Source organism: Canis lupus, chromosome 9 (genome assembly GCF_011100685.1).
Source record: "Canis lupus familiaris isolate Mischka breed German Shepherd chromosome 9, alternate assembly UU_Cfam_GSD_1.0, whole genome shotgun sequence".
Taxonomy (NCBI): domain Eukaryota; kingdom Metazoa; phylum Chordata; class Mammalia; order Carnivora; family Canidae; genus Canis; species Canis lupus.
Genome location: NC_049230.1, coordinates 33531360 through 33544942, shown reverse-complemented (window position 1 = coordinate 33544942; position 13583 = coordinate 33531360). Strand labels below are relative to the sequence as shown.

General features: G+C 38.1%; 1 protein-coding gene across 10 annotated transcripts in view; it reads left to right on the top strand.

Moving 5' to 3' along the window:
* The window catches only part of TRIM37 (tripartite motif containing 37), a 240514-nt gene that overhangs the window by 109675 nt on the left and 117256 nt on the right, over positions 1 to 13583 (top strand). For 8 of the 10 annotated variants that reach the window (XM_038547934.1, XM_038547938.1, XM_038547931.1 and 5 more), the window contains 2 exons: positions 1232 to 1342; positions 2658 to 2736. In XM_038547934.1, the coding sequence (XP_038403862.1) occupies positions 1232 to 1342; positions 2658 to 2736 (190 nt within the window). Of the gene's footprint in view, positions 1 to 1231; positions 1343 to 2657; positions 3920 to 13583 lie in introns of those variants that run through there. The other 2 variants (XM_038547939.1, XM_038547937.1) reach the window with 1 other exon arrangement.

Here is a 13583-nt window from a genome sequence, read left to right as displayed (position 1 = left end):
ATTTTTATGATCATTTCCTGAGATTTGAACCTCAACTTTGAAGCCTAAATCTAAATTAGGCTCAGAGGCCTTAGTTTGAATTCTGAGATGAGCTGAGCCCAGCAGAAACAGACAAGAGACTATACTCAGCAGGCAAACTCTTTCTAGTATGGTTTTTCTTTTCTTTTCTTTTCTTTTCTTTTCTTTTCTTTTCTTTTCTTTTCTTTTCTTTTCTTTTCTTTTCTTTTTTTTTGAAGATTTATTTATTTATCTATGATAGACATAGAGAGAGAGAGAGGCAGAGACACAGGCAGAGGGAGAAGCACGCTCCATGCCGGGAGCCCGACACGGGACTCGATCCCGGGACTCCAGGATCACGCCCCGGACCCAAGGCAGGCGCGAAACCGCTGAGCCACCCAGGGATCCCCTAGTATGGTTTTTCAATAAAAATTTTATCTTTATGCAGGGGGTAAAGATTTAGTCACTCAACTCCCTTTCTGTGAGGGTCCAAGGGAATATTAAAGATACATCAAATTCTCCAGGGCTACTGTAGCATCTGATTCATTGGTTTTCCTTATCTTTGTTTTGGCACCTGTGTTTTTTCTTGTTTTCTTTAAATGTGTCTCTTCGTTAAATTAATATTTTAAGTTAATACTTTCTCTAGCATTTAAAAGGGTTTGTAGCAAAAAGATTTTCAGAATTTCTTGATCACTGTCTTGTTGAAACAGAAGTACTTCTATAGATTTTTTTCTTTTAAAAATCAACTGATAGACATGAGAACAAAATTGGTGGCCCAAATGGGATAGTACCTCATTTATTGCTAGAATTACTGGAATTTTTTATACACACACATACATGTAAGTGTGTATTTATGTGACTTGTTTATATATGTTTTAGGCTAGGAACAATTACATTTATATTGAATCAGGATTAAAAGTCTCTAGAAAAAAACTGTATGCTTTGGAAAAAATATTCTCTGTATAATGAAATTAATACTGGTCTCTCAAATTACTACTTGTAGATATTTTGGAAAGGGCAGTTTTAATCTTTGAGAACAAAAATAAAACCACTGCTCTAAATAACTAAAGAGAACTGAGGTTTGTGTGGTTATTTCTTTGTTTGGTGTCTTATATTGTCCTGAGATCCAGTGTAAAATTCACTAGGAATCTCAGGTTAGTACATGAGATTTCTTTTTCCTATCACTTGCAATGGTTTCTTGTCAAAAACATGTTCTCCCCTTCTTTCCTGCCAGGAATGAGTAGTGACAGTGATATTGAATGTGACACTGAGAATGAGGAGCAGGAAGAGCACACCAGCATGGGAGGATTTGATGACTCTTTCATGGCGCAGCCCCCAGACGAAGGTGCAGCACATGGTGCTCTTTTACAGAGATTCATAAAATTAGCTCTGCTGCTGCTGCTGCTGTTGCTGCTACTGCTTCTTTTGCTTCTGCTTCTGCTTCTTCTCTGCTGTTTCTGCTTCTTTTTCTTTTTTAATTCCTATCATTTGTGAGACAACATTCTATGGGGTAAACTAAATGGTGAGTACTGAAAGAATTTGCTGAGTACTCTTTGGCTGGTCAGACACCTGCTGGATGCTACTTGGTGGAGCAGAGGTTAGCAACCTGCTTTAGTACAGCCTGTGACTGGAGAATAGCTTTTAGGTTGTACAGTTGTTTAGAACAAAAACAAAACTGAGAAGGCTTTTCGGCAGAGGCAATTTGTGGCCTATAATGCCTAAATATTTACTATGTGCCCTTGTATAGAAAATGGTTGCCAACCCCTGGGGAGGGTTTAGATGTTATTAGCCTAGCTGATAAGGTAACTTTTAAAAAGATTATTCCTGATTTCTTAGAAATACATTTAGTTTATGGAAGCATTGTTTTTTTAAGTTTCTTTTTCCTCCCAAAATAGTTTTAGGAATAAAACTCACTGAAAGAAAGTCATTGTTAATAGTTTTGCTTTGTTTTTGGAGTACAACATGATGATTTGATATTATGTATACATTGTGAAATGATTAGCACAAGAAGTTTAGCTAACTTCCATCACCCATTATCAGTATTTTATCCAGAGACTTTAATGATCAGTCTAAGCATTCCTCTGCAAGATTTTCTGGAATGATAACATTGTCAGGCTTATGCTAGTTGTCAGCTATATAATTTACAGATTTCCCTGATGCTTTAGTGTCTTTTTCAAAATAGAGCTAAGCATTGGACGATTTTTAAGTATATGACACTTTTAGTAATTTTCTCTCTGTTAGAAGCAGCCAAATTTGGGGCAAGTTATTTTGAGTGCTGATGGGTTTGTAGTGATATTTGCATGTGCAGTTTAATTTGCTTTAAAACACATTTTATGTTTATAGAGTTAGTCTTCACAGAGTATATACAGCCTCATTTCCTCTTCCCTTCTTCAGCTGCTCCCACAGTGTCCCCAGGAGGACAAAGTTAGGCAGTGTCTTTCCTCTTCTAATTGTGGATATTTCACATTTTACTTTTTCTCATTTTTCCTTTGTGCTTGCTTATACTTGAATCAGATCACAAATTCCGTGAAGACAGGTTTTTCTATAACCTAGTACATCTTTACCAGTTAAGTAATATGCTTGGTAAGATCATTTACAGACAAAGAAAAGAAAATACTGGTCTTTAAAAACTGTTATCTGCTTTTAAATTTTTGTCTTAGATACGCATTCCAGTTTTCCTGATGGTGAACAAATAGACCCTGAAGACCTCAGCTTTAATACTGATGGAAACAGCGGAAGGTAATTTTCAAATCAAGAGAACTGACTTGCAAGCTACCTTGACTCTGACCCTGAGATTTGCTGTAGTTGGTGCTCAAATTTGTCATCAGTCAGATAATCAGATTTGTTTTTTTTTTTTTTTTTTAATCATCTCTACCCAAAATAGAAATTCTGAAACTTTAGAAAGCACAACTGTAGTATATGACATTAGTATACAGGAAAAAACAGCATGGGAAGAATTCTGTGTAATGTAATGAATTAACAATGTAGTCCTCAATTCAGCAAATTAGTATATTTATAAAAGGCAGTTTGTCTACTACAATAAAAAGGTGATTAACTGCCACACAGTTCATTAGAGACCATGCATGCACTTGGCAACCTACTCAGCCTCGGTGTTGGTGTCCTTCTGTCTGTGGCTAGACGCTCAGTTGTGTTTATATGACCAACTTTATATTTCAGGTTTTGGTCATAGTTTATAGCTTCATTAATGCCTGTAAATTAAGAGAACAGAAAAATTACTTATGTTTAGATTCTGCCCTGTAGATACTTTATATGAAAAACTAAAGCAAAACTAGACTGAATCTCTCTGGAGTATGTTGGCTGACTAAAGTTCATTTATTTACCTTTTCTTGTTTGTTCAAGTGCAGGCACACTGGTTAATGGCACATAATCTCTCTGATGTAATGACTTTTACAAATAGAATTTTAAACGAATGACATTCATGTGAATTGGTTATGTTCCCAGTCATATGAACACATGGAAGATAATTTAAAGTTATTTTTTTCCCTGCCTTTTACTAAACATCTGTAGTGCAACAAGTGTTTTAAAGCCCTCTTTTCTCCTTTATTTTCATTAGTTGGACATTGGTTTCAGTGTCTGTACATTTAAAGATTCATACATATTGCACAGTGGTTAACATGAAACTGTGGTATATTTACTTTCATACTCAATTGGCCCAAAATAATTGCCAGACTTTCCACTGTGCTCCTGCATTTGTGTTTGAGCTGCTATACTCTTCTGAAAATTACACTGAAAGTTGATAAAACTATTGAAGAAGCAAGAATATAATACATGAGAGGCGCCTCATCTACTTCTATTTTACTTATTTTCCATGTCTGATGTCTTGCCAAATGCTATGATTCATGGTTTCCTTTTGTTCAAAACAGTTCGCACTCTTTGTTAATAAAATGAACTTGAGAAAATATTATGCCTCTGCAATTTATTAAAAGTGGGACAGGAAGCCCCAAGGGTTTTTTTTTTTCTATTCACATTTCCTGTGTATGATAGAGGCTGTTAAGGTATGTATACTATTAGTAATGCATGGGGAAATTAAGAGACTTACTTATAGTCTTGGTATCTATGGTTACTTTTTCTCCTTAAAAGTTAGTTGGAAATACTTAAGCCATGTAATCACATGAGAAGTAAAAATTTAGCATTCGCTTACTAACATGGTAAGTGTTGGCATGCTTTTGTGTAGTTACAGGTCGTTTATCATGCAGTACTCTAAGGCATTACTAATATGTTCTTTAACACATTTCCATGTCTGTTAGATGGAAATGTATTTATTTCTGTTCATTGTGTTTTGTTGAGATCATGTTTTTTTAGTCCCACTTTCTCTTACCTCTATACTCCGTTGTTAATAGATGAAGATACAACATAAGAATTTTACACCTTTAGTGTTGAGGGCAAACCATTTTAAGGATTGGTTGGTAGTTTGTCTTGTTTTTTGTTTTTTTAATAAGACTCCTCATTTGGAATCCACAAACACAAATATGATTGACTACTTTGAATCTCTCACTATTGCCAGCTCTTTAACTTGTATTTGATATAGAACTTGTTAGGTTTTTTCCAAAGTGAACGGGGAGAAATGAAAAAAAAACAAAAACAAAAAAAAAAAAAACAGAGCCAGGCAGTAGGTTCGAGAGTGCTTTTAATGGGGAGCACTCCCAGGCGAGATTCCGTGACTCGGAGAGGTGGCCCGAGTCAGGGAAGTCACGCCAGGGGCGCCAGGGAAGTCGCGCCGGGGTTGGGGAGTGTGGGGGTTTTTAAGCCTTATTGGATCTGGGTGGGTCCCGTGTCCCTAGGTGATTGGCTGGGGGTGGGGATAGTACAGACGATGGGGGTGGTCCCTGGATGGAAAGTTTCGGTTTCCTGTCTAGGCTTTGATTTACTGGAGATGATGTGGTGGTCATGGCTGCTTTGGCGGGAAGATCAGCCATTTTGACCCAATTTGAGATGTCCGCCATTTTGGGTGCCCCTGTCTCTTAGCCCAACAGAACTCACTGGTTCCCTGTGTATCTTTATAATTGTTTATCTTTAAAGTATGGAAAACTAAGAAAAGCCTGAGAAAAGACTATTCATTTGGGGAAATTTACTTGTAAAGGCTTTTAGCATGGGTGATTTAATCATGAGTCTCTTGGGTCATTAATCTACATACATAGTAGCATTTTGAGGTATCCCTTTGCCCTTTTTTAGGAGGAGGTATACTTTCTAAAAGCACGAATGTTCTTAACCTTTGCTCTTAATTTTTATGATCTTGAGGTTTTTTTAGTCAGTGGATTCCCTAGAATGGCATGGTGATACTTAGATTGTGGTACATTTGGATCTTGAGTGTTTTTCTGGCTTTTCTTATGCTTTCAGGTTATATATAAAAACAATCAGTGTGCTCCCCTTATTTTTAGATGAATTGAGAACTGGTTGAGACTCTTTTAATTTGGTAGAATTTGAATTCACTATGTCAGCAAGACTATTTTTGGTTGTTACAGCTATAGGAAAATTTGAAGGGATTTAGTTCTTTATACTTGCACAAAAACTTTGGAGGGAAAATAATTTGAGCTTAATTGGTATATTCTTGTGTATTAGAAATGTAACCTGTCTACCATATTCTCATTCCAGATTTAAGAATAAAGTCTATCTCTTGAAAAGCAAAAAAATGCAAGGTTCTAAAGAAATGATAGTGAACCTGCCCTACTGGTATAAAATCCTCTATTTTGTAATTAAAAGTGACAACAGATTTTACCAAAAATCAAAAACTGGTAGGTAGCTAAAGGGACAGAATGAATACTCAGAAACAGTTCTACTCTGTGAAGAAAATCGTATCTATTTTGCTGGGCACCAGCTCACTGCAAGTAAGGTTTGAAAATTATAAAATAGTAAGAAATATAAATTGTGGGATGCCTGGGTGGCTCAGCAGTTAAAGCATCTGCCTTCGGCCCAGGATGTGATCCTGGAATCCCGGGATCAAGTCCCACATCGTTCTTCCTGCATGGAGCCTACTTCTCCCTCTGCCTGTGTCTCTGTCCCTCTCTGTGTCTCTCATGTGTGTCTCTGTCCCTCTCTGTGTCTCTCATGAATAAATAAAATTTTTAAAAAAAGAAATATAAATTCTCACAATCCATTGAGGAAGACCTTTGGGATTCAATTAACAAGTGCCTGGCATTCTCACTAGGAAGACAAACTACTGTCCTTGAGCCAAATCCCTGCGGCTCTTATAGTTTTGTAAACAAAGTAGTTTTGTTTTGTTTTGTTTTTAAATCTACTCATTCATGAGAGACACAGAGAGAGGGAGAGGGAGAGATACAGTCAGAGGGAGAAGCAGGCTCCATGCAGGGAGCCCGATGTGGGACTGGATCTGGGGACTCCAGGACCACACCCTGGGCCGAAGGCAGGCGCCAAACCGCCGAGCCACCCAGGGATCCCAAACAAAGTAGTATTGAAGCACAGTTAACATCCATTCTCTTGTTGCTTGTGCCCTACAAATAGGGCTAAGGAAATCTATTGGCCCCAGAGCCTGAAATATTTCTCTCACACTCTTTACAGATAAAATTTTGCTGGCTTCTTCCCTATTGATATTAATGGAAACTTTGTGTGTTTTTAGTGTAGAAAGTTTAGGCTTTAAAAAGCATGATTTTTAACAAAAAGATAAAACATTTGATTAGTTCTTTTGTGCTTAGTTTTATTGTATGGGGTGATGAGCAGCTGCTGTCCCGTTATAGAATCATAAGAAGCCTGAAAGACCAAAAGTTTTCTTCAAAAATAAAGGATCTGTTAGGTTTTAGGAGCGGGATCTTTGAAAAATAGAATTCCTTTCCCAGTTTCTAGCCATGTTAAATATAAAGTCTGTACCAAATTCCTCATTTGGTGCCAGGAAGCCTCATGTTTTCCTCTTTCTTGATTTGGTGTGCCTGCTTTGGCTATGCTAGATTTTCGGCAGCTATGAGTGAGGGAACAAGGCATAAGAGAAGGTACCAATTCCTTTTTCCTCTCCCCATTGCTGGTTCATGATCTGGTCTACAAGAGATTTCGATCCCCCTCACCCTCCCGGTTCTGTCATCACCTGCAGTCTCTGCAAGTCATGAGTTCCTCTATTCTGCTTGTCCTACTTTCTAGCACTTTGTGTACAGTCCCCATCTTTTTTTTTTCTTTCCCCCTTTTTGCTGAAGAGCATAGTAGTTGTCAGTCTTTTCTTCCACCATTACCTTGTTTCAGTATTCAGTTTTTGTTTCTTTAAATAAACTCAGCCACCAACATAGGTTTGAACTCATGACCTTGAGATCAGGAGTCACATGACCTACTGACTGAGCCAGCCAGGTGCCCCCAGTATTAGTAGTTTTATCTCACATTTGTTCCTGGAAAATTTCTTTTTTAAGATTTTATTTCAGAGAGAGCAAGGCAGAGCACAAGGGGTGGGGAGGGGCAGACTCCCCACTGAGCAGAGAGCCCAGTGTGGGACTCTGGGGCTCCATTCCAGGACCCAGAGATCATGACCTGAGTTAAAGATAGACGCTTAACTGACTGAGCCACTCAGGCACCCCTGGAAAATTTCTTCTTAAGGTATTCTCTTAGACCTAAGGATATAGTAGTTAATGCTTATATTGTGCACAAACATTGTTTCTGGACATCTTTGTCATTGAATCCGTAAGTAAATTTTGAGGTCTATGATGTGTTGTACCCATTCGGCAGAGAAACATGCAGTTCAAGGAGGGTAGGTGATTTTCTCAAGGTTTAACACCACTGGAAAGGATGGGATGAATTGCTGGTTTAGTACTTCTTTCAATTCATCACATTTGAACCAGACCCAGCATTTTTAATACCTAATAATTAAAAAGCTAAAGATTGTCCTATTTTTTTTAACTTTAATTTTGAGATAATTTTAGAGTTACGAGAGAGACAAAAATCTTGAGATCCTGTATACCCATTACCCAGCTTACTCAGCTTCTGCTTTTGTTAATGCTTTGTGTAACTGTAGAACAGTAATCAAAACGAGGAAATTACTCTTGTTTACAGATTTTACCAGCTATTTCATTAATGTCCTTTTTCTGATCCAGGGTCTAGTCTAGCATCCCACAATGCATTTGGTTGTCACGTTTCCCTAGTATCCTCCCATCAGTTACAGTTCCTCAAGTCATTCCTTGTCTTTCATGACCTTGACGTTTTTGCTTTTATTTTTATTTTTTTGTTTATTTAAGATTGTAATTATTCATTTGAGAGAGAGAGCATGCATGTGTGACAGCATCAGCAGGGAGGGAGGGGAGAGGAAGAAGCTGACTCCCTGCTGAGCAGAGAGCCCCATGTGGGGCTCAATCCCAGGACCCTGAGATCATGATCTGAACCAAAGGCAGGTGGTTGAGTTGAGCCCCCTGGGTGCCCAACCTTAACATTTTTAAAGAGGACTAATTTTATAGAATGTTGCCCTATTTGGATTTGATATTTTCTCATATTTAACTAAGATTAAGCATTATTGGAGAGGCCACCACAGAGATAGATATGCCCTTCTCAGTGCATTTAATTTTATCAGGGGCTATATAATGCAGATATTTATTATTGATAATGTTAATCTTGATTAGTTGGTCAAGGTGATATCTGCCAGGGTTCCCACTATTTATGATTTTTCCCTTTGTAGTTACTAAATATTCTGAGCTAATACTTTGAGATTATGCAAATACTCTGTTCCTCCTTTATCTCTTACTAACTTTAGCACCCACTCGTGGATCTCGCCCATGACAGTTATTACTGCAGTGTTCTTAAGGTTTTCTATTTCCCTAGTTTCTTTTACATGTTATTAGAATTCTATAAGGAAAAGTCCCTTCTTCCCCCACTTAGTTCTTTATTCAACTAATTTATATCAGTGTGGACTTGTAGATATTTATTTTTTATTCTTTATGATCCAGTATTATTTTACATTCAGTTTGTTCGAGTGTTGGCTATAGGAAATTTTTTCAGGTCAGCTTTTGTTTCTTTCTGGTATGTTCCATTCTTCTCTCTACTCTCCCTCCTTCTTTCCTTCCTATCCCCTCATCAGGTATTCCAGGCTTACCTTGTCTTTTCTCTCACCCTTTTTTGGGGACAGTGGTATTTAGAAAGGATTGGAGTGTAAAGGTGGGCATATTGTTGCTAGAGTGTCACTGCTTCTTAGCCCCTCTCCATGGATAGAATCGAAAACCACATACTTACTCATGCAAACACTTCTCTGTATATCTTTGTATGTATGTATATGTAAATATGTTTAAAGGAGACAAACCATGAATCTATATATTGATGCCTACAATACCAGTCCCAACTCCACAGCATTCATTTTTTTTAATAATAAATTTTTTATTGGTGTTCAATTTGCCAACATACAGAATAACACCCAGTGCTCATCCCGTCAAGTGCCCCCACTCAATGCCTGCCACCCAGTCACCCCCACCCCCCGCCCTCCTCCCCTTCCACCACCTCTAGTTCGTTTCCCAGAGTTAGGAGTCTTCCATGTTCTGTCTCCCTTTCTGATATTTCCTACCAATTTCTTCTCCCTTCCCCTCTATTCCCTTTCACTATTTATATTCCCCAAATGAATGAGGCCATATAATGTTTGTCCTTCTCTGATTGACTTATTTCACTCAGCATAATACCCTCCAGTTCCATCCACGTCGAAGCAAATGGTGGGTATTTGTCGATTCTAGTGGCTGAGTAATAGTCCGTTGTATACATAGACCACATCTTCTTTATCCACTCATCTTTCGATGGACACCGAGGCTCCTTCCACAGTTTGGCTATTGTGGACATCGCTGCTATAAACATCGGGGTGCAGGTGTCCCGGCGTTTCATTGCATCTGTATCTTTGGGGTAAATCCCCAGCAGTGCAATTGCTGGGTCATAAGGCAGATCTATTTTTAACTCTTTGAGGAACCTCCACACGGTTTTCCAGAGTGGCTGCACCAGTTCACATTCCCACCAACAGTGCAAGAGGGTTCCCCTTTCTCCGCATCCTCTCCAACATTTGTGGTTTCCTGCCTTGTTAATTTTCCCCATTCTCACTGGTGTGAGGTGGTATCTCATTGTGGTTTTGATTTGTATTTCCCTGATGGCAAGTGATGTGCAGCATTTTCTCATGTGCGTGTTGGCCATGTCTATGTCTTCCTCTGTGAGATTTCTGTTCATGTCTTTTGCCCATTTCATGATTGGATTGTTTGTTTCTTTGGTGTTGAGTTTAATAAGTTCTTTATAGATCTTGGAAACTAGCCCTTTATCTGATAACGTCATTTGCAAATATCTTCTCCCATTCTGTAGGTTGTCTTTTAGTTTTGTTGACTGTATCCTTTGCTGTGCAAAAGCTTCTTATCTTGATAAAGTCCCAGTAGTTCATTTTCACAGCATTCATTTTAAGCCTTCCCCTTTATTATATCTTAATCTAACAGCCTGGCTCGTAGGCTCTCTTACTTGTTCAACTGTAATATACAAACCAAGGAGTTTCAGAACTGTTGACCTATATACCCTTGTAAGGAACAAATCTACCAACTACAACACAGTGTTGGTATAGTTTTTTGGGGTTTGGTTTTGGGGGTTTTTTTGTCTTTTTTTTTTTTTTTTTTTTTTTTTGCCTTCAGTATCATGTCAAATACTTCCCTAAAGTTAGCTAGGTCCTAGGATTCAGAATTCCATTAGTTCTTTCTGCACCATCCTCTTCAGTGTCATTGTATGATTCATTTGTAAAAAAGTAAGATTCATCTGTTACAATCTGCATTTTGTCCTCCCCACATATCCTGGTTGATCTTTAAATTTACATACATTAAAATTCAGTCTTTGAAGTATAATGCAGTTTCTGTGGGTTTTGCCAAATAGAGTCGTGTATCTACCACCACAATACTACATAGAATAATTCAGTCACCCTCAAAATTACCTCATGCTAGGTGAATACCTTCCAGTGTCCCCCATAACTGCTGGCAACCAAGATCTGTTCTCTGTCCTTTTAGTTTTCCTTTTTCCAGAGTGTCCTGTGAATAGAATCTGTACGTAACCTTTCACTTAACATGCAAATTTCATCCATCTTGTGTGAATCAGTACTTCACTATTTTATTGCTGAGGATTATTTTACTCTATGGGTGTACCACAGTATACCCTTTGAAAGACATTTGGGTTATTTCTAGTTTAGGGTGATTATGAATCTTCTAAGCATTTGTGTCTAGATTTTTGTGTGAACATGAGTTTTCATTCTCTAGAGGAATGTATGCCTTGGAATGAGATTGCTGGGTGTGTAATAAAGAATCTGGCCAGCCTTTGTCTCTGGTTCCTGGGATATAGCCTCTTAGTCCTTGGAATTTCTGGAATGATAGAAGTGTCTTTGTTATTATGGTGGGTCCTGAAAGTTTATGCTAATGAGATATAACTCAGGCCTATGGCCAGGGCTGGCATGCTAGAAAGAGTAATCATGCGATTAGAGGATTGGGGCTACAGTCACTTCACATCAGCCTGAATAGTTCAGCCTCATTGCCAGGGAGTCAGTCACGCTTACCTTGTGAAACTCCACTAAAGCCTCTAGATAATGAAGCCCAGATGAGCTTCCCTGGTAGGCAGTATCCTGTATTACCATCCATTGAGGTTTCCGGAGAATAAAATGCTCTGATCACAAGGAACCTTTGCACGGGTACTCTCCTAGACCACACTCTGTTTTATCTTTTGCATGGTTTTGATGTGTGTCCTTTTGTATAATAAAACTGTAATTGTAAGTAAAGTATTTTCCTGAGTTCTGTGAGTTGTTTCAGCAAATTTTCAAACCAATGGAGGGATGGTGAGAACCTCCAAACTTGGCAGCTGGTGTTTGAAGCGAGATGATGACTTTACCCTTTAACCGAAATGTGGCCTTAACTCCAGGTAGTTGATGTTAGAACACATCTCAGTGAGTTGTGTGGTAAGTACTGCTTAACTGTATAAGAAACTGCTGAACTTTTCAGAAGTGGCACTGTCATTTTATGTTACCAAGAGCAACATATGAGGGTTCTAGTTGCATCCTATAGACTTGGTACTGTCAACACTTCTATTTTAGTCATTCTAATAAGCGATACTGGTTTTGCCAATATTTTGCTGAGGATTTCTTCATCTGTATTCATGAGGGTTATTGATCTGTAGTTTTTCTAACTTCACCTGATTTAGTATCAGAGTAATGCTGACCTTACAAAATCTTTTCTGAAGAGAATGTATAGAATCGGTGTTATTTATTCTTTAAATATTTGGTAGCATTTACTGGAGAAACCTTCTGGAAGAGATTTCTTTTTTCCTAAGTGTGTGTTTTTGGTACTTCTGCTTGGTATTATCTGAGGTTCCTAGATCTGTAGTAATCATTAAATTTTCAGAAATTCTCAGCCATTCAGATATGTCACCTGCCTGTTACCTTTCTCTTCTGCTTCTAGGATTCCAATTATGCATATATTAGACTGATACTGTCCCACAGCTCTTACATGTTCTGTTCTGAGTTGATTATGTTTTCGTTTTCCTTTCACTCCATGCGTCTGTGTGCGCGCGCATACATGCGCGCATACCCGTGTTTTTCATTTAGGGTAATTTCTGTTGATTTATGTCTAAGTTTACCAGTTCTCTCCTCAGCGATGTGCAGTTCAGTGATTAGCGAATCCAAAGCATTCATCATCTGTTACTTTTCATTTCTGGCATTCCTATTTATAGTTTCTGTCACTTTACTGAAGTCACCCATAAGATCTTGCATATGTTGTCCACCATTTCCATAACATATTAACCATAGTTATTTTAAATTTTTGGTCCTCAGATCTTTGTTGTAACAGAGTCTGGTTCTTTTGTTGTTTTTTCCAGAGTTGTGTACTTTTTTATTTATAGTTGCTATACAACATAGTGATTGAACATCTGTATACATTATGCTGTGCTCACAAATGACAGCTACTGTCTATCACCATAAAACACTATTACAATCTGATTGTATTCCTTATGCTGTACCTTTTATCCCTGTGACTTACTCCTTAACTAGAAGCTGGTATCTCCCATTCCCCTTCATCCATGCCCACTACCTCTCCTCTGGCAACAGTTCTCTGTATTTTGGGTTTCTTTTTGTTTAGATTCCATATATAATTTTTGGTTTCAGGTCTCACATTTGGGTATTTCATCCACTTTGAGTATATTTCTGTGTATCATGTAAAGATTGTGATCCAACTTTTCTTTTCCTACCACCATTTATTGAAGAGACTGACTTCTCCCTCTTGTGTATTTATACCTCCTTTACCCTAGATTGACCTTGGGTTTCTGGGCTCTCTCTGTTCTGTTCCACTGGATCACTAGGTCTGCTTTTGTGCCAGTACCATATTGTTTTGATTACTACAGCTTTAGAGAATATTTTGAAATTTGGGATCATGATACTTCCAGCCTTGTTCTTTCTTAAGATTGCTTTGGTTATTAAGGGTCGGAGTCTGGTTCTGATGATTTCTTCACTCCAGAACACATTGTTTGTTTTCATATGGCTCTGTATATTTTGTTGAAAGTGACACATCTTATGTAGAGCAGTGGATCATTTGGTGAATTGTTTTTACACCTGAAAATGGGCAGGCTTTTTCTCCTTGTTTCCTTTTTCTTAATTCAGACTTGTATTG